Raw genomic sequence first — 21,396 nt, forward strand, 5'->3', positions numbered from 1 at the left:
GTTTTTAAAAGTACCTGCACATAAGAACTGTGGTACATCAGTCCAAGGATGCTGCATGCAATGACCCGCATCATTTCATCAAGTGTTCAGAACTTAGACTGGGCCCGGTCAGTACTTGGTGGACCAGTTGGTGGTGCTCTTCCATCTGGACCAGAATTTATAAGACCAATGGCCCATAGTGCGAGAAACACTGTGGAAACACTGTGCTGGAGGAGATGCCTTCTGCAGATGAGTGGTTAGGCTGAGCCCCGGCTACTTGATCATTAAAGAACCCATTTTCCCCCTTGAATTCTAAGAGTGAAGCAATTTCGCACTCTTCCACAATGTGTCAACCAGGAGGGGGTTGTACTTCAGTAGGGGGTCCCTGAATGTGACATGCAATGGTTTGGGATCTTCTGGAATGAAAATCTTCAAGAAGGCAAGGAATCATGACCTGTGATTTTAGAGTCGCCTGTTGTTTTCTGTATACTCATAGGTATTAAATATATAATCATGTCTTCACACACAGAGGACAACTCTCTAAGTAATTGGCAAGTAACAGGTCTGGCTCCAAGACTGATTTTTTTTTAAAACAATCCAGACCTTTAGCCTCTATATCCTTTTAAAACAGATAGGAAAGCAACTCATCAGAACACACATTACGAGAAAAGAAGCACCTTTCACATAAGGTGAAATACAAAATGTGCATTTTACATCAGGGCAGAGCTAGAGCTACCTGGAGAACAGACCATGGAAAACAGTATCGCTTAGCTAAATGAGAAAATGGTAGTTTTGTCTGTATTTTTATTTATCGGCAAGCTCACTGTGTGCAGCAGGTGCACTCTAAGTTGTGGTTATGGCATCAATATAAATGACAGATAATTACTTTTGTGACAATGTGCCAATTAAATTAGACTCAGCAGAACAACATAATGACAATTTGTTATGCTCTGGTGAGCAATAACATACCAGTCATAATTAAAAGCTATGACCGAAATAGCAAGCTGTTACGTACCACAAATACAATCCTATTCCCTCTCCTAAACATTCAAGGCACAGGCTTGATTTTAATTTAAGCCAGATAATAGTGTTAGTGCACAGCGGAATTGGTTCAAGTGGGTGGTTCATGTACATATTTATGTGTTAATATATACATAAAGAGAGGAAGACATAGAGGGATTCGCATTTATATACTAACACAGCACATAAATCACCTTGTTCTGTTTGAAAAGGCAGGGGGATGTCAAACATTATTCATAAAAAGATACATATTATCTGCTTTGTCTCCTTTGTTGGGCAGAATTCCATCTTGGACCAAACAAACCAAAGATTACAGACAGTGTTTATGCTGCACACTTTTTACTTATCCTACCCCCACGCACAATACAGGCAACAAAACAAACCCCAGGATTGTTACAATGTTTACCAGGGACTGCTTAAAGGGAAAACAACCACCCAACCAAACAGAAAACATCCCTTTCAGCAAAGCTTTTCAAAATCAGTGAAGAATAAGAACATTTCGCCAGACAGCGTTACAGGTTTATGAATACATCTGCACGAAACTAAAACGGATGTGTACTTGCTCAAATCTTACCAAGCTCAAACTGGTGTATACTTCTCCTAGAACACAGCCTCACCATATATATGTACAAGCAAAGTTGTGACACCCTTGTATGCCACCATTTTCCCCAAAGGCATGCAGGTTAGGTTTGATTAGTGCCTCTAGCTTGACCCTTCTTAAGGGGGAGTTTTCCCATTAGAACCAGCACTGGACATGTAACTAGAAAGACACAGAACGAATTAAGCACACAGGACCAAAGAGGCTCCACACATCTGTGACCATTTCAATTTTCCATAGACAAACTGATGGGGGACCATAATAATATTTTCAATTTCATAAAATGAACAAAAAAACTATTGGATTTCCTACAAGGAAACATTGGGTCCTACACTGGATTGCCTTTATCCATTAATATAATTACAATTATCCATTAATATAATTAAAGACATGTATGCAATGAAATCAAAATGTACACTAAACAGATCTGACACAAATTCTCTTAGAATAAATACGTTTGCGCCAGCATTAATGGCCCTGCCTGCTGTCAAAAGTCATAATTGCATATCCGAACTAAAATGACATGCCTAAAAGGGGTACTGCAGATAAAATAAAACACACAGCCCTGGATTATATATAGTAGCTTTCTATTGCTATGCCTGAATGAGCTTCTATCCTGCTTGTTCCATGAGACACTCAATATCAATATTTTGAAACAAACACTTTGGTTGAAGGTAAACACAGGAGACCAGGCAAATTATGGGGTTTAATGCATCGCTCCAGTTGCAGAAGCACTCTGTGCCCAGTTCTTTTCAAGCTTAATTGTGAGCTTTGATTAGATTTTAAAAGGCGAGCTTAAGCGAAAGCCTGTTATATGCAATTTACGCTTATTAGGAAGCCGTTTCGCAAGGATTAATTATCAGGCCAATTATTTGGAATTGTATCACGCAAAAGGTTAGCTGTAGGTGACAGGGGAAGGGAAAGAGACCCGCGGCTACGCAGCCTCCACAAGCTGGTGTGTTTTAATGGTGTCTGAAATGAGCTTGCCTGGAGAGCGAATCACACTGACCTGGATAATCCACACTCCTAGTGAAGAGCTGGAACGAAACAGGGAGCCCTTTAACCCCGAGTCTGGCCAACAGGCACGCAACCTGTCCACATCGCAGGCGTTAACGAGCAGGGGAGTGTCTCTGCAGAGAGCAGCAGGAATTTTTCTGTGCTGGTTTCACTTTACAGCGCTGCCCACACTGGCAGCCTTAAAACAATGCGCCTCACCCCTCCTTCCTCGCGGTCCTTCTCCGAGAATTATGTCTTTCCTGCTCTACACTTGTCTTGCAAGTAGCTGCCCTGGAAAGAAAAGGATTCTTTTTTTTCTTTCCCCCACAGTTCAATCAGGCAGAGATACACGGAGTCATACTACTAGTTACATTACCCTTTGGTATTTGTACAGGCATAAAACAAAGAGCCTGTGCTAACATTCACGGGTTGAATTGGACCGGAGACAATCAGGAACGGCAGCAGGAAACAGTTCGGAAAGCAACAGGACATTTTGTCAAATTGGGGCAGCACTGTTATTTTATTACACTGTCATGTATAGCAAATCCGTCCTTACATTACAGTCATCATGTCTTCCAGACCACGGCATCACACTGGCCATCTCCCAGAGCCATGTTCACCGCGCAAGAGGAACAGGATCTATATTTGCAAAAGGACCTTAAAACCTGATGAGCCTGGCCTGTGATTGATTATGATAATACAGTTTACAGTTCAGTTCCAGAGTCCTGGCAGCGGACTCAGAATTCTGAGCATCAATCTATATGCAAGTTTGCTCTGGTGAGTGAATGAAGGAAACATCAATGCCACATACTAATTGGCATTTAGGGCTTTGTCTCCAGTGCACTTACAAACCTTCTTCAGATTGCTCACCCAGGGAGTCCTGCGCACAACTTATTATTTTTTAAGCGTCTGAAGCCTCATTTTTCTGCTGAGTAAAACAATCTGCAAAAACAGGGAGATGGCACGTGCCTTTTCAAGCTGTTATATACTGGAGCACCCAGGCAGCCACTATTTCCCAGTCATCTCTGCGCCCGGCAACTTAAATGAGGAATTAGTCACGTTTGTTAGGATCCCATTTTTTTTCCCATTAGAAAAAGTTCGCCTTTTTCCGAACCTTTCAATTCTGAGTCTCCTCAGCAACGCTCCCAAGAATAAAAGGCGTCGGACCACAAGGAAAGACAAATCCCAAGCGCAGCAGCCTCGTTTATTATTTTTTATTACAGCATTCTAAAATGTTTCTAGGATGAAGTGCTATCAAGCATTTAGATAAAAAGTCCTTTAAATGAGCAGCTGAAAACTCAGTGCAATCAGGCGATTTTGTTGTGCTGAATTTTAAGCGGAAAAACTCAAAAGAACTGCTGCTTACTTTAGCTTGAAGACATTATTAAGAGTGAGAATATATATATATTTTCCCCATGAATAATATATTTCCTGGCATTTACAGTGGTGGGCTTTCTAGAGGATCAAGGGACCTTGCTGCCAGTCATCCAGAGCACAGCGTGACAACTGTTCTCCATCAGCTGTCACAGGGGCTTCTACTCTTTATTTATTTAACTGTTCTTCCATTTTATCCCACTTTGTTTTTGGAACAGCACGATTCTGAAAAATTCAGCATTAAAACCCGTTTTTTCATCCCCTCTCCCTCTCTCTCCTGCACTGCTCCCTCGAAGTCATGCTACGGATTTATTGCCCCAGTGGTTTTTATTTCCTAATTATTTACAGCGCTGCCTGTCTGGACCAATCTAGAATAAAACAGCTGGAAAATTCAAATGGTTTGCATTTATTTTTATTTTATTGTAGATCGGAGCTCCTGGGGCAGACGAATAGCACGCCTATTTCTTTTTAGGTCTTCCATATGGAACAGTCACTCCACATTACCGCCTGCAAGATGGAAAGTCTCCCATCAGTGTATCTTAGTGACAAAGACATGTGATCTCATTCACTGTGGAGAGTACACTTTCTCTGCACTTGTGAATCCCAGCATTGAGCGGCCTACTGTTTCAGAGCAATTTTTTTTAGTTTTTCTCGCACTTCACTTTAAAAAATAACATGTCAAATCAAGGACTCAGAAATATCGAAGAGATAATTTAAATAGGAAGTAAACTGCATCTGGCACCTGCCCTTCAATTTGCTACAGATGACAGGGCTCATTGAACTGTACCGAATGCTTCAGCAAAGACGCCGCATGGCGCAGCTGTAAGGAAATCAGGATGTCAGCGCCACCCAGTGGCGACACGGGAAAGTAACGGCTTCAGACTCCGTGAAATTCTTATAGCTGCAAGCTATTATTCAACAGTGACATTTCCCAGACAATCAATATCTCATCATTGGCAGTCAACACAACCCGGTTTCACTCCCTGGAAACACTGAGTGCTTACTGCAGAGAGGCAGGGTACTGTGTGTGTATTTTCACATATTCAACCAAAAGGCTCCAAGTACTTTCATGCTTTGATAAACGCAGACAAACCCACAGCAGACAGAAATAAAAAGTCTTCTGATAGAAAAGATACATTACTATGCCAAGAGAGGAATAGGTAATAGGTCTTCACCAACAGAATGAGTATGGGCTGGGATAAACTTTTCAAAAAGTAAAGTACATTCTCCAGCCTACTGTAGCTCAACCCAGCTATAGACAGAAGAGCTAGAGACATTCTTCATTTTTTACTGAAGACTTTGTTAGTGCTGGACAGCCACAGTGCTGCGATTACACAGCTGAATAAAAAAAGAGTGTGCTAATTTGATAGAGAGCAACAAAATAAAACACTCTCAGGAGCCGCATTTGAGTCCCCTGACCCAAGCCTGTCTCAAGTCACGCAAACGTGAAGCAATGGGACTCCTAAACTCGCCAGAGGATTACCAGCAAAGCCTGGTGTCTGTCTCCCACCGCAGATCAGCCCGGACAAAACAAGACAAAGGCAGACCTGCAGCACGTCAGTCAGATCACCTCGTTCTCTTTCTTCCAGAGGCTGAGAGCTCAACCCAAGGACGGATTTTAGCAGGGGATTGGAGATTGGATCAGATGATGATGTCAGGGAGGAGACGCATTGATAAAATAAGAATTTATAATCCATTCCCGGTGCAAATACTAAAATTCCAGGATGAAATGTGCCAGTCAAGGCCTCACTGAAAAAAAGCCACTCTGGTTTACTGTTAAATTTGAGAGCTGTCAGTTAGAGAGACTGACAAGAAGCTCCTTATCATGGACAATTGGAAGGATAAACAATTAAGGCCCTTTCAGACATTCAGACTGTTTTAATGCAGAGAAGAACAGCAAAGATGAGATATCATTGTGACAGGCAAGAAGCACAATAAGCAGGAAGATAATAACTTATACTAAAAAAAGGGAAAAAAGTTCAAGGCGTTTATTGATTTAACAAGAACTGTTTTTTTTACATAAACCACAAGCTAATAGTGTTTTTCAATGCTTGCCTCCCCCAAATTAAATTATCGTTGGTAAACACTTCTGGAATTTGAAGCGGTCATCCAGGCACTGAACCCCACCAAGACTGTGAGAAAACAATTTGAAACGACAGGTTAAAAAAACATTAAAACAAAAACAGAGTAACAGGGAAGAAAGCTCGATAGCACAAGGATCCACAGTGATGACAGGAGGTTAGAAGCAGCACCTGGACCTTGCAGGTTCTCACCTCTTTAAATGGGAAGCAGCAATAAGAAGCTAATATTCATTTTCCACACCTGACCCCTGGCCCCCAATGGCAGGGCTATTGACACTGCAGGCAAGGAAAGGTCACACCAGAGAGCAGCTCCAGAGCTAGGAGGAGCCCTCACATCCATAAATAAGCACAAGCACCTCAGGGGCTAAAAGCCCTTGCACAGGCTATAAATAAAAAGAGAGCAAACACACCATTGCAAAATGAGCAAATAAGCAGGGCCTGGTACATACAAGAAACAGTCTACTGTCATTTTTTTTAAAAGATGAATTTAAAATTAACTTCAGAAAATTGTTCTTTAGCAGTCTTTTGAGCCTGAGTCAGGCTCACCAATATGCCGAGCAATTCCAATGCAAGGAAACAAAGATTTTAATCATTGAGAGGCTATATACTCATTCATCATAGAAGAATGCTCACATGAAACAACTGTAACAGGCTGTATTCCTGTGACAATGGTGAGACATGAGCACGCTCTTATGTCATGTCTGGTGAACACACTGCAGAAGAACATCAGGAGGGTGACAAACGAGGAGGCCATCTGATCCTTCTAGGGCATGTGGAACTTGGCCTAGAGGCCAGGATATCGTCTTCAACAACATGGCTGGGTGAGCTTCTTCCAGACTTCCACAGCCCTTTGCTGTTGTCTGGGGCAGGATCAGTCTCCGCTACCCTGAAGTTCTCAGCTTTCACAACCTTAAAGGGCCTGCTATCTCTCTGACTTGGGTTGCAGAAACCTGCTGTGACCTGATTCTTCTACATAAACCGGGCCATCCTTAAACGCGGCACCACATACTGGTGTGTAATTAATCACTTAATTGGTCTTTTTTAAGCCTGGTAGGGTATTTACAGTGGAGACAGGCGATAATTGTATTGCCAGGAGCCTGACAGCATCCCCCTCACAAAGGGCTTTTTAACATGAAGCCCGCTTTGATCGCTTTGCTAAGTGGTTGATGCTGCTTATAATACTAATCTGAGTTCTGGCTTCTTGTCTCTATGGAGGGCATTGTCTTAAGAAGCTGTGCCAGGCACCATAAAATTGTATCATCGCTTCATTTCAGTTACAGGAAGGCAACATAACTTCCGTTTCACAGGATGATATAAATTCCTTTTTTTTCCCAAATGGATTTTAAAAGGCCAACACCCTATGTAGCTTGCATTCAGCTCAACTGAAATAATTTTAAATATTCTAACGCATGCCAAGAGCTCAGGAGAAAACTTTAATTACCTGCTTGAAAAGCCCCTTTCAAAGACAATATAAAGTTAACATCTGTCAGCATCACCAGGAGAAACAGCCAGGACAAGCAGGCTCTTATCTGAGACTGGAATACTTGTTGCACTTCACTCTCACACTGTATGAATCATGTTCTTCTGTAAACTGGTCGTGATGCTTATGCTGAAAACCTACACATAGACATAAAAGCTGCTGACTGTCCCTTCTCAGTTTGGGACCTGGTTAACTACACACCATGTTCCATGAGGAGAAATATCTTCATGCTGGAGCAGTAATAAGATTCCCCCTTCCCAGCCCCAGAACTCCAGACTTGATCATGTTTCCCAAGCTGGCTATCCGCTGCACACTCATCTAACTCTGCAGAGGATACTCAACGAGGAGGACCGGCAAACACTGAAGAAGCCGCGAAAGAAAATTCCGAAATCAGCTTAAGGATGGGTAAATACCTAGCAGATGATGTTTAATGTAGACAAGTACAGAGAATTAACCGCAGGCTGCCAAATCAAATCATACATAAAAAATGAGAAACCTGGAGATTCAAAGTTACTTTTGGGAAAAGAGGTGTTTATGTTGATTTACCCTACACAGCTTTTGAATAGTAGCGGGGGAGGATTAGTTACTCATGCATGAAAGCTGAGCAGCATCCGTTCTCCTGATAACCCCCTTCACTGGGCTGTTTTTGTTTCTCTTTTTTGAGTTTTTTTTTTACTGAACCACTTTTCTTGCACCTCAAATACCCAAAGCTCAGTCGCCATGATTGCAAGATGCAAAACGGGATAAGATAATTTTTCTTTTTTTGCAAGACGTGCAGAGGATCACTGTCGTCTGCTGTTCCTCCTATAACCCATCTGCTTGCCGGAGTCGCTCCTCTTATCAGTTGTTCGGATTGCTTTCCGGTTGATTGTACGCGAACAATCACGGCTTCTAATATCATGGGGATTTCTCCAGGTAAGGAAGAGAAAGAAAAAAAAAACATTGTGAAGGCTTTCAATAAAAAAAATAAAAATAAAGAGCCTTACGTAAATAGGACAATCTGTACCAAGGTCAACGCAGTTAATAGTACCGTTAGCCTGATCTCCACTGTGCCCTTTGTCGAAGGAGAGGAAGAAATGCTTCACAGATAAGCAAACGGCCTTTTTAGATGGAACACAAAGTAACATGCTTCTTTCATCGCTTCTCATGGCTTAGTAAACTGTGTAAATTTGTGAGTCCTTTTAAAAACTCCATTCATCCGCAAAGCGGCCTCTTGAAGGATCACATCAATCTGTCAACAGGTAGCAGGACACGAAGGCGTGAACGCGTCCCCTCCACCAGTAAATACTTGTGCAATAACTCTTGAATCCCGGATCACTCTTGGACAGTCTATGTGCAGGCAGATAGAGAGCTGTTTGTTTAGCAATAATTACAATCACTGAAATACAGTGAGATGGATGTTACAGATACAATACCTAACTAGTATTGTATTTTTGACATCTCCAATAAGAAGCACCTCCATAGGAAAAAAAAAGACATGCCCTATTCCCTAAAACACCGATAAAACGTACATATAGACTGGGGTTTTTGTGTACTGATTTACGCTGTTAAAAAGGCCTTCACTTCCAAATTGAACATGTTGTAGTCTTCTTATTTATTGTTTGTCATCCTGTAAAGCACTTTGAGAAGCCACCTTTAAAGATGCTATATAAAATAAAGTTTATTATTATTATTATTATTATTATTATTATATAAAACACAATATTTGCAGAATGCTGATATTCTCTACCACTATCCAAATCTGTAGGACGTTTGTGCATGGCGCATCAACAAGAAGGCATCATGCTTGCATACTGAAATCTGCGAGCTGCGAAGGTGGCAGGGAACGAGTTGTCATCGCTTCCACAAATAACTGCACGGGGATCTGCGAGGGCTGACGTAAGAAGCCTGCTTTGGCATGTGAAGAGCCAAGTGTGTCTTTTGAGCTACATGGGCTGCAGGGGGAAGGAGGAAAAAAAATCTAATCATCGGCCGCCTGAAAGCGCCTCAGTGGCCGCAGACGGGTTTCTCTAGACGGCGCAAAGGCGAGAGCGGAAACACGGGACCCGAAGCCTCCAGCCCTTGCCAAGAGAAAACAAAGTCTGGCCTCATTAATCGTGCTTCATGTCTGCGAATATCTTGTTCCCGGTTTGTCACCACTGCCACCACAATGGGAGATGTCATCACTCTTCCCACAGTCAACAAAAGAGCCCGAAACAGGCATCAATAAAAGCAAACACAAGACCAGAGGAGATACTGTCATTCCCCAGTAATGCATGTGCCCCCCCCAGACTGGGGGAGTGTGGGAGGAACCATGTCCAGCTGAGCAAAATGAGGTCACGGCGCTTTCCCCCCCCCCAGAGGCCGGAAGTGAGAGGCTTTCTCAGCCACCCCTGTACTGGGAACATCTACTGGGAGCACCGCTGAGTTCGCAGGGGAGGTACAAATGAAATGTGCTCCTTTGACGTCTTGTGTGCAAAACAAATTTAAAATAAGAAAAAAAAAACAAATTAAGAGGAGGGCAACATCAGAGTAGATAGTGGTTTGGCCCGCTGATTAAACTCTCTCTGCATGCGTGTGTGGTATCTAACATCAATATCCCATATAAAGCTGATCTTTTAACGCATCCGTCTTTATCTCCAGTTGCAGACATAGCACCTGTGTTCTGTCTCTCCTCTTTCTGCCCACGTTTTAGTCTACTGAGTGCAGTTTGCTCTGCGAGGCATTATTGGCTGTGATTTCTCCATTTCAGCAGCAGTATTCAAGCACTTGCAAAATACACAGATAAACCAGAATGAAATAGAACATCAAAATTCACTCATTGCCCTTCCACTTCTAATACTCCATAGAAAGTAGCATACACTGGGGCAAACAGGAAATTGGAAGAAAAGGGAAAAGCAAAAATAGCTATGCATTAGTAAGGATATTGTTTTACTGACAATTTACAGACAAATCATAAAATTGCGGCAGCATCATTTCAGCTGATGACAGCTATCAGACATTTGTTCTTGCACTACTACTGTATACAATTTTCATAATTCAACCCAGCAACAGCGGTACACAAAATTCCTTGTGCTGAATTCTGTTTCAGAATGCCAGAAAAAAAGATTTAGATTTATGTCCCAGGATCTTGCCTAGGATTAATCTCAGCCTACCGCGAACAGCTTACAAGTAAAGCCCATGATGGCTCTAATCAGCGTCTTTCAAACCTGCAGCAACAGAGAACACAGATGCAAGTCCCTGCTGTTGCAATTGGACAGATTGCAATACAGTCTTTTCCCGTGCACGACGCCGAACACCAGTTGAGTAGCTTTTGGAAATGCGGCGTGCCAACAGGAGCAGCGATTCGGAGGCTGTCAGCTGGAGACGGTCGCTAACGGGAGACAGACTGGCGATTCCAGAGCGAAGAAATGGGTATGGCCAGCTGCTCTGCCAAAACTGTGGATGATGCTTCCCATGCTGTAGAGTCCAGTCCCATCCACAGTGATCAGTTTAACACACCAGTCCAGTCCTTGATTGGGTTAAGAATTCGCCACCAGCTCATTTTCTTACATCAACATCCCAAACAATAGATCACACGCAAAGAGCCATTAAGAAAAAAAAAATACAGAGCATCTCAGTCCTCAGAACCAAGGAAGGGCAGGAGTGGAAACAACATTTTTAAACCCGGCAGCTCTTAACCTTGATTGTGGTTTTGCAGCTGGAAGGATGACACAAGTCCTAAGGTTAATCTGAGTTGGGGTGTGTGCCTAACTGAGATGCAGAACTGAGGGGCGGTGTCCCAGTGTGTTACTCCAGTACCTTAGCACCCTCTGCCTGGGGTTCACTCTGTAGCACCTCCTGCTGCTGCTGCTGCTGCTGTTCTGCCAGCATGTCGGTCAGCTTCATCTCCAGCACGGGGTCCCTGCTCTCCAGCTCCACCGAGCCCTCAGATCCCTGGGGCACCACCTGCGGCACAGAAACCACAGGCAAGAGTGAGAGCACGTCACCCCCCACTGCACCACCGGGTCCGATACCATTTCCAAAACCAACTGGGAATGCACAGAGAATTACTGCAAGCACTCAGGTGCAACAAATCCATGAAGAACAACAGAGAATCCATGCAGCACAAAACCAGAAAAAGTGACAATAGTTTTTAATACGAATGGACCGCAAATTGCCAAAGAACATTTCAAAAGTATGTGCCGTTCATAGAACTTTATTATATCTCTAAATTTGAGACTTATTTAATTAAGCAAATCAGTTTTCTACATTGTCTCTTTCTAAACATGTTCCTGTAAAGCGCAGCAGAAGGCAAACACAGCCTTGAAGAGCAGAGATTCCAGAAGATCAGGAGTCGGTTCTCTTATAGACCAACCGGCTCAGGATAAAAACCCAGCCTGATGGGTAAAGATCCGAAGGCCAGTTAGCAGCAAAATAATATCATTACTTAAGTCTCAGTTTCTTCTTTTGCCGTTTCTGACACGTGAGAAAACTCCGCCAGACCGGTGCCTTTCCCTCAGAATGACACTTGAGCCCTGGCATTTCCTGAAGATGTATGAAGCCTAAAGACGACAGTACAGCGGAGGTGACCAACTCTAGCGCCGAGTGCAGCTCTGATCTGCCCCTAGTGGGCGCAGAGCCACACAGCGCTGCTCTCCAGACAGCGACACCTTTCACTGCGCCACAAGACTGGGGTCCCTGTATGCTCTCAGGGTTTCTGGGTGGTGATGTCACGTCTGTAGCGAGCCCACCGCACTGAGCCCTCTCACAGCAACACCAGCCCTGTCTCTGGGGATTGGAGATTTTCAGGTCTCCCTCCACCTCCCAAGACAAGTCGACTCGGTTAGCTAATCTCTACTTTTCTCCCCTGTGTCTGTTTGCACTGTAACAAACGGGGGTCCGGTCCAGGCTAAGGCACCACCTTGTTCCTATTGTTTCCAGGACATTCTCTGGGGCTGGCCTGACCCATATCAGGAATAAGATCTTTCCCCCATAATGAACGAGCTCCTTCTTCAACTGGCAGTGATATAGAAAGCACATGTATAAGGGCGAACAAGGCAACAACCTACCAACCGATTTCTCCTCTTGGATTAAATGTTAAGCATGGCAGCCTCTCTCAGCAAGAGAAGAAACACAGATTTCAGTGTCTAGACACCAAAGGAGCAACCTGAAACACCAGCACACTGGCATTTTTTACATATCTGCCACCACCCCCAGCATTGAAAGAGGACACACTGACCATGGGGACACCCCTCCTCCTCAGAACAATTCCTTCGGCGAGAAGAGCCTTCCCCGTCTCTTCGAACAGCTCCTCCTCTCCCACCGCACCCCGATTCTCCAGTTCCTGGTATTTCTCCACGAACCTGGAGGAAAAGACAGTCATGGCAGTCTCTCACACACACAAATACCGACAGCCCCCTGCAACAGAGAGACGAGCAGGAGCACGAGAGAGGGACGGGCGTGGGACACCAGCACAGCCACGGACCCACACGGTCACCCCACACCTACTAATAAAGAAGCACAGGCAGACAAAACAACCTACGGAGCAGTAAGCAACTGCAAACAAGCACAAGGCACCAGCGTGGCAGGTCAGAGACACTTAGAAAAACAGGGGACTGCCACATACTCCAATTCACGAGACACTGCCAACGAGGAAAGGCAAAATCAAGATGGAGGCAAAATTAAGAGACTTCTTTTCTTACTTTTGACTAGTGGAGACAAAGCTGGTTTTGGTGAGATCCAGGACTCTGGGTCCATTCCCATAAACTTCGTAAAATTTCCTGAAAGTGCAAATGAAATGATTTAAGTAGTATTCAAAGATGATCGATCCTTTTTTGTGTCCATTACAGCAAAACACAGATAACATACTGTACAGCAGGGGTATCCGAACCTGGTTCTCTGCAGGTTACTTTGACTCCTAAAGCTGGGAGAAGCTGTCAATGTGGTCCAGTTAAGCCACTAACGAGTTTGTTTAGCTCGTCAGGAGCCGAAAAGGAATCTCGCCAGCCATCTAGGACCAGGACTGGACAGCCCTGCTGTACAGGCTGACAGCGCCATCTGCTGCCAAAAACTGGGTTTACAGCGGTCTGGTTATCGTGGCAGCTCATACTTCAAAATCTTAAGCGCTGCTGCTGCATAAGAACACAGCAAAAAAAATAATTAATTCAGTTCACAAGAAAAGGCGAAGCATATTACATTACCATTGGTCTGCATCATTAAATAGATACCACATTTGATTTGCAATATCTAATTGGGAGCTCTTGAAATTCTGCCTCTACTGAAATCTGCTTTAAAAAGGAAATTAACAGCTCACTGCAGAATTGCCAATACACAGACTACCCTTTTAACCTTTAACCTGCCTAAAGCGAATCTGACGTAGACACACACACACACACACACACAAGAAAAGCAAACCTACGCTCTGATGTTGTCTTCCTTATAGAGGATGTCGGGCACTTTGTCTGCCACCTTTCCAAAGCTGCTTATGGGTTTCTGGTACAGGGGCTCCTTTTTGGGGGGGAAAGCCACATACACATCGTACCAGAGGGGTCTGTCGCCTTCTTTCACGACCCCGGCGCGCATCAAGTCCCGCACCCTGCATCACAGAGGGAGAGAGATGACCCGGGACGTCCCGCCACAGACGCTCTGTCCCAGTGGACGAAACACAGAGTGTATCGAGACGGTCTCCACCCCCAGCTTTTCTCATGTCGTTCATTTAAAGATGAGAATTCCTTGCACTTACTGGTACTTCCTATCCCAAACCACCCTATAGCGCCTATGTGCTGCTTGGCGCAGCAGAGATATGCGATACGTGCTACATCAATGAGGATGACATCTAAACCAGCAGGGGTGTTACCCCAGTTTCCTGACGACAACTCCCCCCTGGCCTTTACCAATCATGGCCTCCTAATAATCCCTGTCTCTGAATTGGCTTCATCACTCTGCCCTCCTCCCCACGACAGCTGGTATGTGCTGAGGGTACTGGCGCACAATTAATAATAATTAATAATAATTATTGTTATAAAGCTTATAAACTTATAAAGCACTTTTCTGGACACTCTATACAGTAATGGGGATCCCCTCCACCACCACCAGTGTGCAGCCCCACCTGGGTGACGCGACAGCAGCCCTAGTGCACCAGTACTCTCACCCACACACTGGCTCTCAGTGGGGAGGGGAACAGAGTGATGAAGCCAATTTAGAGATGGGGATTATTAGGAGGCCATGATTGGTAAAGGCCAGGGGGAAATTTGGCCAGGACACCAGATGCATAATTAACACCTCTGAAAGGAAAATTCGCAAAAGTGTGTCAGTCAGGGTTTGAAAGCTGCCCAGCGCAGATAGATAGCGTCTATCGGGTGTACCAAGTCGTAGTTAAAATATACGCAGACTCCCAGGAAAACTGACTTTTTAGCTTTGAAATATTTTGTACAACTGTTGAGCGACAGCCGCCACCTAGCGACCGAGCGTGGGAAAAAGATTTAAACATCACCAACCCCCGGTTTTAACTTCATTTCTCTGAGACACTGGGAGGGAAAGGAGCAATAACTGTTTCGTTGAAAACGTTTTTTTTTTGTTTAAAAAAAGTAAAGCAGTGTGGTTCACCGTAAGGATACTATAAAACAACCACAGCAAACTGCAGCATTCACCAGCGACGTGCATTCGAAATACCTGCTTTACTTTTTTATTTTTAAAACGCACATTCCTATAAGGACCTCACGAGACAAAATTACATACAAAGGACAACATGTTTTAGACGCAAACGGGAAAAAAAATGGAAATGCTACAAATTCGTTTTAACCTTGACCTGTACGCGTATGCTACAAGCTTTATCAGTTACAAACGATGGTGTCAACAGCAAGTACTGCTTCCTCAGACGCCTCACTCACCTGGTGAACACCGTACCAAATTTCTCAAGTCTGCTTCCAGCCATTGCACGCTTATAATTTCTACTTTTTAATGTACGTTTATATAATTACATCTCATTCTCACACGCACACGCCGCTTGCTGAAAGACCTAGACCACATGAGCCAACATGGCCCCCAAGGTTCGGACAATTCCGGAAAGTTTCGCAGACTTAGTTTATGTGTCACTACCGCATTCAACATAAATGCGGATTAGACCGAAATGATCAACCCCAACAGAGAACAAATGCTATTAATTCTCAAATCGTGCGGCCCCAGAAGAAGATGCTGGAAGTGGACCTGTGGAGGGGGTATATTCAAAGATACCTGAAAAAATTATATTATAACAGGCCCTGGAATCAGTTGAAGTCCTGAATAGTCGTTAAATAGCTCACAATAGAAATGTTAACCCCCTACCTGTGTCCTGGCTAAATCCCACTTTGAGTGTCCCTAATCATATTCAATTCACTTTAATTACAATAAATTATATTATAATAATAAGGCTTTTTAATGTATGTTTTTACTTATGTCAATAAACGCCGTAATAGTTTCTAGTTATCTTAAAAAAACATTTTTGGAGGTAAAAATCACGAATCCATACGCTGTCAGAGGGAATTAGAAATCAGAACACGATAAATTAAAAGACTTATATCTCAGTTTCTTTTATTTGTGAATATAAATTCAACCAAGTATTAACAGATTAGTTTCAGCTATTCTGTTTTCCATACTACATGTTATGAAATAACATAAATCAAATTAATTCAATCTAACACATTTAAATGCTTAATGAAGCCTACAGTTTTAACATAAAAAATAAAGTTTAGCAAGTTTATAAAAAAACAGGTAACAGGTTTTCTTTTCCAGTCTTACACAACACGTATAAATCATCTTGTTCATATTTGCATCTTGAAAGTGTTAGTTTAACACGATAAAGCATATGAACTGTTTAAAACGTTGTTGTTTTTTCGGTATCACCTCCGCGGAGCGACCCAAGGTGCGAGTAACCTTAAAACCCCCTCTAGTTTTTTAGCTCTATATTTATTCCGATGATTACCGAAGCAAGGAAGTCATAGTGCAACTTTTAAGGAGGTTGCGACCCTTAAACCAAGTCTGTAGTTTACGTCATGTCCTGTTGAGGCTGACGTTCGACAACAAAGATGGCAGGAGGAAGCAGCAATTATTGGGAAGGTGAGGTGGCAAAGTAGATTTATGTGGGATCGTGCGAGCGGACAAGAAGGCTCTATGTCCACTTTGTATATTTTTTAAGAATCGCACAGTTCTCTTTTCCAGAGCAGCTGATTGTAGCTGTCGATGTTGTATGCCCCAGTCTTTTTCGCTAGAAACTGCAGCTGTGTGACCGTTTCCTTTAACGTAGATGTCCCTTAACTCGGCGCTTTGACTCATTTTAATTACTCGTTTAAGGTCCTTCCGATTTGTACCAGGGTGATAATCAGGGGTCCCCCTTGAGGTTACAGATGATTATGTGTGTGAAACAAGTTCAAAGTACTCGGAATTACTGTACATCGTATTTCATGTTTGAGGTTTCAGATGTAACGGCATACATCGGTTTTGCGTGTTGTAGCAGGAGTAAGAAAGATTTTAAAACTTCATCTTTGCAAAGTATCACTTATGATATTAAAAAATAAATAAACGGAATATATGGGTTCATTATTTTACTCTGATCTGATCAAGAAGAAGTGGTCAGTGTAGCTGAGTTGGAGGTGACGGTGGGGTTATTGTGAGTCGCTGTGTCGTTCTCCTCGATTCTACTTCGACACCCAGTCTGGGCAACCCGTTTTCGCACATCTCCTGCAGGCAGTGACGCCTGAGCTGTAGTTACAAATGTCTGTCACTTTTATTCTTTTAAAATTCAACACCTCCCCGCCAAAGGGTTTGAAGTACCCCCAAAGTACGGAGTACGCACAGGTCACCGTCGACAGGCGCAACGAATAAGTGATGGACGTGTCAGATCCGGTTCCGTAAGAATTGTGCTTCGAGGTCGATTTCTGCTGCCCCATACATGATGACCATGTGCTATTATAATAATAATTGTATGAATCTGAATCCGAGTGGCACCACAGTCTACAGGACGAGTTGAACGTGGTGCAAAGGAGTGAAAGTGTAAAACGGAAGATATGGCGCTTTGTGCTCCGTGGATTAGGAACAGCTTCCCTCTGTATTTAACTGTCCCGCTGATGTAGTAAAGAGCTCATAAATACCTCTGACCAATCAAAGCACATACCCGTGTGCCGATACAACGATAAAAGAGTTATTCCTTAAAAGGTGGAAGAATAATCACGTTGTCATGCAACTGTTCCAAACAACATTTAAGCTTCTCTCTTTTCTAAAACGTGCTGTGTGTTTGACTGAAATGGTAGTTGAAATCACCTCCTTCCTGTTTTTCTCCTGTTAAACTCTTTTCACCTGGGTTAGAAGGGGCTTTGTGAGCTAAACGTTTCCCGTGCGCATGTCCTGTCCCTCTTGGCCACCCGTACACTCTCCCTTCCCGTGAGCCCGAGTCGGTCGGGAGCTCAGGGCTGATGGGGCTTTTGCGTCTCTCCTGCACCCCACAGATCTGCGGAAGCAGGCCCGCCAGCTGGAGAACGAGCTGGACCTCAAGCTGGTCTCCTTCAGCAAGCTATGCACCAGCTACAGCAGCTCACGGGAGGCCCGGCGCGGGGACAGGTGAGGCGGGCTACCTCCCAGGGGCCGGGGTTCTCCTGACGCTGGGGTTCATCCTGGCCTGCCACGCAAGACTGGGATTACGGTTTTTTGGGGGGGGGGAGATGGGTTCCAAAACCAGGCCAGATCTGCACCCTAACGGACCAGCCCATCTGGAAAGATGGGGCACCAGGTGTGGCACAGCTTGTGTCTCTCTGCTGACTGGGCTGTCACCTGCGTGTGCCAGCAGGTTTGTCACACTGGCCACGTCATTCCCAGCGGTGCTCTGTAGTCTACAGTGCAGGACCTCCGACCTTCCTAACCGGGTCCTCTCTGCCTCTGTCCCCAGTTCTGACACTACCCCCCTCCTGAATAACTCCACCCAGGACCGGATGTTCGAGACCATGGCCGTGGAGATCGAGCAGCTGCTCACAAAGGTAGGGCAAAGGCTGGACTATTGCACCTGTTGGCCAGGCGGTGATGTACCCTCTTATCACCTCTGTATTACCGCCAGTGCTCATTTTAAAGCTCTGGAGTTAATTCCAACCTCTTGCAGTTAGAAAATTAGAACGGCTACAAACGAGCTGCAGTGGAGGTAATCCAAGGATCTCACCCAGCCGTTTTCTAGAAAGAAACACGGTATTAGCTTCAACAACATGGGTGGATAGCTTGTTCCATACTCCCACCACCCTTTGTGTAAAGATTGCTGTAACGTTGTTCTTTTCTCAGTTTTAAATGCACTTCCAGTCTTTTCATTTTCCCCACAAACAATGGCCAAAAGAAGCTCCAGAATGCTGGCGAATGTGTACACTTTTATTTTTAATTAATTCATTGTTCATGCAAACACTGCGTGTTAAAAATGAGTCACATTTTTTGTGCTTTTATTCTCCTTCTTGTTGTCCCAGTTCTACTTCTGCCATGCAAGAGTCTTAGCCACAACAGGGAGTTACAATATATGTACATTTACGTGGTTATTATAACCATTACTTAATGGCTTAATCACTATTTAATTTACATTAAAACATAGATCAGTCTGGATTAACCTATCTCCAAATGCCAACAAATTACAAGACTGCTTTAGAATTGCTGATAAATATAAAAAGGAAAATTAATTGAGTGAGTAATGAAAGACTTTTGCACAGCTGCTCATGTTATTTTTCCAAGGCCAAGCAATGTATTACAATAAAGTTGCTGGTCTTTTCCACAGATGAGGTCCCAGTCTAGCTGTGGTCCCAGTGCAGTGGTTATACCTAAGGACAGCGCTGCATGTACAGTCAGGTCTTGTTAACCGGGTGCTGTCTGTTCTCAGCTCACAGGAGTGAACGACAAGATGGCGGAGTACACCAGCACGCCAGGAGCCGCCTCTCTCAACGCGGCCCTGATGCACACCCTCCAGAGACACCGTGACATCCTGCAGGTAGGATGAGTCCTGCTGTCTCAGAAAAGGGCTCTGAACTCGAGCAGGTACGGACAGGTCAGGTGGACAGCTACCATCCTGCAGAGCTCGTAGAGGGTCATGCATGCAGGATGTCTAGCGACCATGAAGTAGCATGGATTGCAACAGATGTAAGACCTATTAATAACACAGCCCAGAACAAGGAAGTAACATTTGACCTCATCATAGCTTTCTGCTGAGTTTTATGAGGTGTCTCAGACAGCAGTTCAAAGCCAGTAGGTCCATTGACATTGCCAATTCCAATCGGTAGGCATTGGTAGTCTTTGATCCCTCTCATAAAAATATCAGTGCTATCAGTACCAACACTCCTGGGTCAGAGCGAACACTCCTCCTGGGCAGGGGATACTGATCAGGAACAGATCCATTTGATCCCGCTGTGAAAACGCCCTCAGAATGAGCTCCCAGCATGCACTGCAGCACCGTGACCGCTGTCACTTTTGTCAGCGGTGCTAAAAAATATCCTGCTCTAGATTGTGTCCTCAGAGGAAACAGGTAAGCATTTTAAAAACCTGGAAGTTTCCATTTTTCTTATTATTTTTGGAAAAGATTTCCTCTCCCATGTTTTGTCCTTCGGTTGTACAAAAATTGATCAGGCACTAGGGTCACATCTCGAAGCATCACTGCGGATCTCTGCGTGTTGCTCAGGAATGTTTGATCCTCAAGAGAGATGACTGTGCCTAAGGAAATTATGTCATCGATTATATGATGTCATGGCATATGTGTACACTGTGACATGCTGCTTTGACAACCTCAGCATTTTTAAAACGTTATGATCAGCTGATGAATTGGAGTTTGAAGACACATCAAATGGAATAGCCTTGTTTTATTTTTTGCTTTGTGGTCACATGATTCATTAAGTTTGAATAATCGAAGGCTGCCAACGATGGTCTCCTCAGACCCATCTCTAAAAGCAGAAATTACAGGAGAGGTCATTGATTAAGAAGGAGGTGATGGCACCAGGGGTTTGGAGAGGGGAATTGTGGGGGTGCTGTAGAGGGCCCCCACTTCTGCCCATTCCCTCCATGGACACGAAGATGCATCACCCTGGGAGTGCAGTCAATTAGCAGGAGAGATCTGGTAACTGTGATTAATATGCGGAACCCCGCCTTGGGTGTACACTGTGTTACCCTCAGCAGAAGGCAGGTTAGGAAACCAAAGAGGTGATGAATGACTGGCTTTGCTAACAAATTGATTTTTCCATATCTGGGGCCCATTACGATCAATGAGTATTTATTTCCGAAGCGTGACTCAAAACAAGACTGGTCATTACACCTTCCCTGTTTGTATCAGGGATTGATCTGAAGTGGGCTTGAAGTTTAGGGCAGTTCTTTTCTAATCCAGCGTGCATGCAGTCATTGGGAATAGCTGTGCAGTTTTCGAATTACAGTATGCCGAGCACGATCCCCAGATCAGAGCTCTGTCACAGCGTGTCTGTTGTTTAACGCAATGTAAGGAGTACTGTGTACAGGACAATGAAAGTACTGTGATTCTGAATGCTTTATGGGATAAATGTGGCCTGTCTTTTTTTTTTATTGTAGTCATTTAAAGTGCACTCATGTCATTGCAACAACACTCAATACTTACTCATGTGTGAGAGCTAATTTGCAAGGCTGTATTAGTTGTAATGTCATACTGTTAGATTCACAGAACCTATCAAATGCTCTGCAGCTGTCGTTAATGATCATTTTCAGTTTTGAGTGAGAATCCTGCCGACGAGTGTAATTTGCACATGGTTTTAAAGACATTTCCTCAAGAGGCTTCTGGTTGTGAGGGAAGGAACTGAATATTGCTTTAGTGGGGGAAAACACCACTTTAACCTAACTGTAATTCTAGAGAATGACTCTGCAAATTCATTTATCATTGGAAACGGTTTCAAAACATCAGA

At 43.9% G+C, this 21,396-nt stretch overlaps 2 protein-coding genes across 6 annotated transcripts in view; one reads left to right on the plus strand and one right to left on the minus strand.

Annotated features, from left to right (window-relative positions):
- Positions 1-15,555, minus strand: part of mrps23 (mitochondrial ribosomal protein S23) — a 63,412-nt gene extending 47,857 nt beyond the window's left edge. Inside the window, exons 1-6 of one of the 5 annotated variants that reach the window (XM_088615756.1) lie at positions 15,379-15,552; positions 13,908-14,084; positions 13,192-13,269; positions 12,729-12,852; positions 11,309-11,455; positions 5,941-6,099 (exon numbers count right to left, since the gene is read on the minus strand). In XM_088615756.1, coding sequence (XP_088471882.1) covers positions 6,073-6,099; positions 11,309-11,455; positions 12,729-12,852; positions 13,192-13,269; positions 13,908-14,084; positions 15,379-15,422 — 597 coding nt within the window. In that variant the 5' untranslated portion in view covers positions 15,423-15,552 and the 3' untranslated portion in view covers positions 5,941-6,072. Of the gene's footprint in view, positions 1-5,940; positions 6,100-7,923; positions 8,438-11,308; positions 11,456-12,728; positions 12,853-13,191; positions 13,270-13,907; positions 14,085-15,378 lie in introns of those variants that run through there. The other 4 variants (XM_088615757.1, XM_088615754.1, XM_088615753.1 and 1 more) reach the window with 4 other exon arrangements.
- Positions 15,556-16,499: 944 nt separating this feature from the next.
- gosr1 (golgi SNAP receptor complex member 1) overlaps positions 16,500-21,396 on the plus strand; it is a 40,908-nt gene continuing 36,011 nt past the window's right edge. Inside the window, exons 1-4 of the mRNA XM_088615949.1 lie at positions 16,500-16,582; positions 17,968-18,079; positions 18,405-18,492; positions 19,365-19,472. Coding sequence (XP_088472075.1) covers positions 16,552-16,582; positions 17,968-18,079; positions 18,405-18,492; positions 19,365-19,472 — 339 coding nt within the window. The 5' untranslated portion in view covers positions 16,500-16,551. The remainder of the gene's footprint in view (positions 16,583-17,967; positions 18,080-18,404; positions 18,493-19,364; positions 19,473-21,396) is intronic.

Source organism: Lepisosteus platostomus, chromosome 22, assembly GCF_059453375.1.
Source record: "Lepisosteus platostomus isolate fLepPlt1 chromosome 22, fLepPlt1.hap1, whole genome shotgun sequence".
Classification (NCBI taxonomy): Eukaryota; Metazoa; Chordata; class Actinopteri; order Semionotiformes; family Lepisosteidae; genus Lepisosteus; species Lepisosteus platostomus.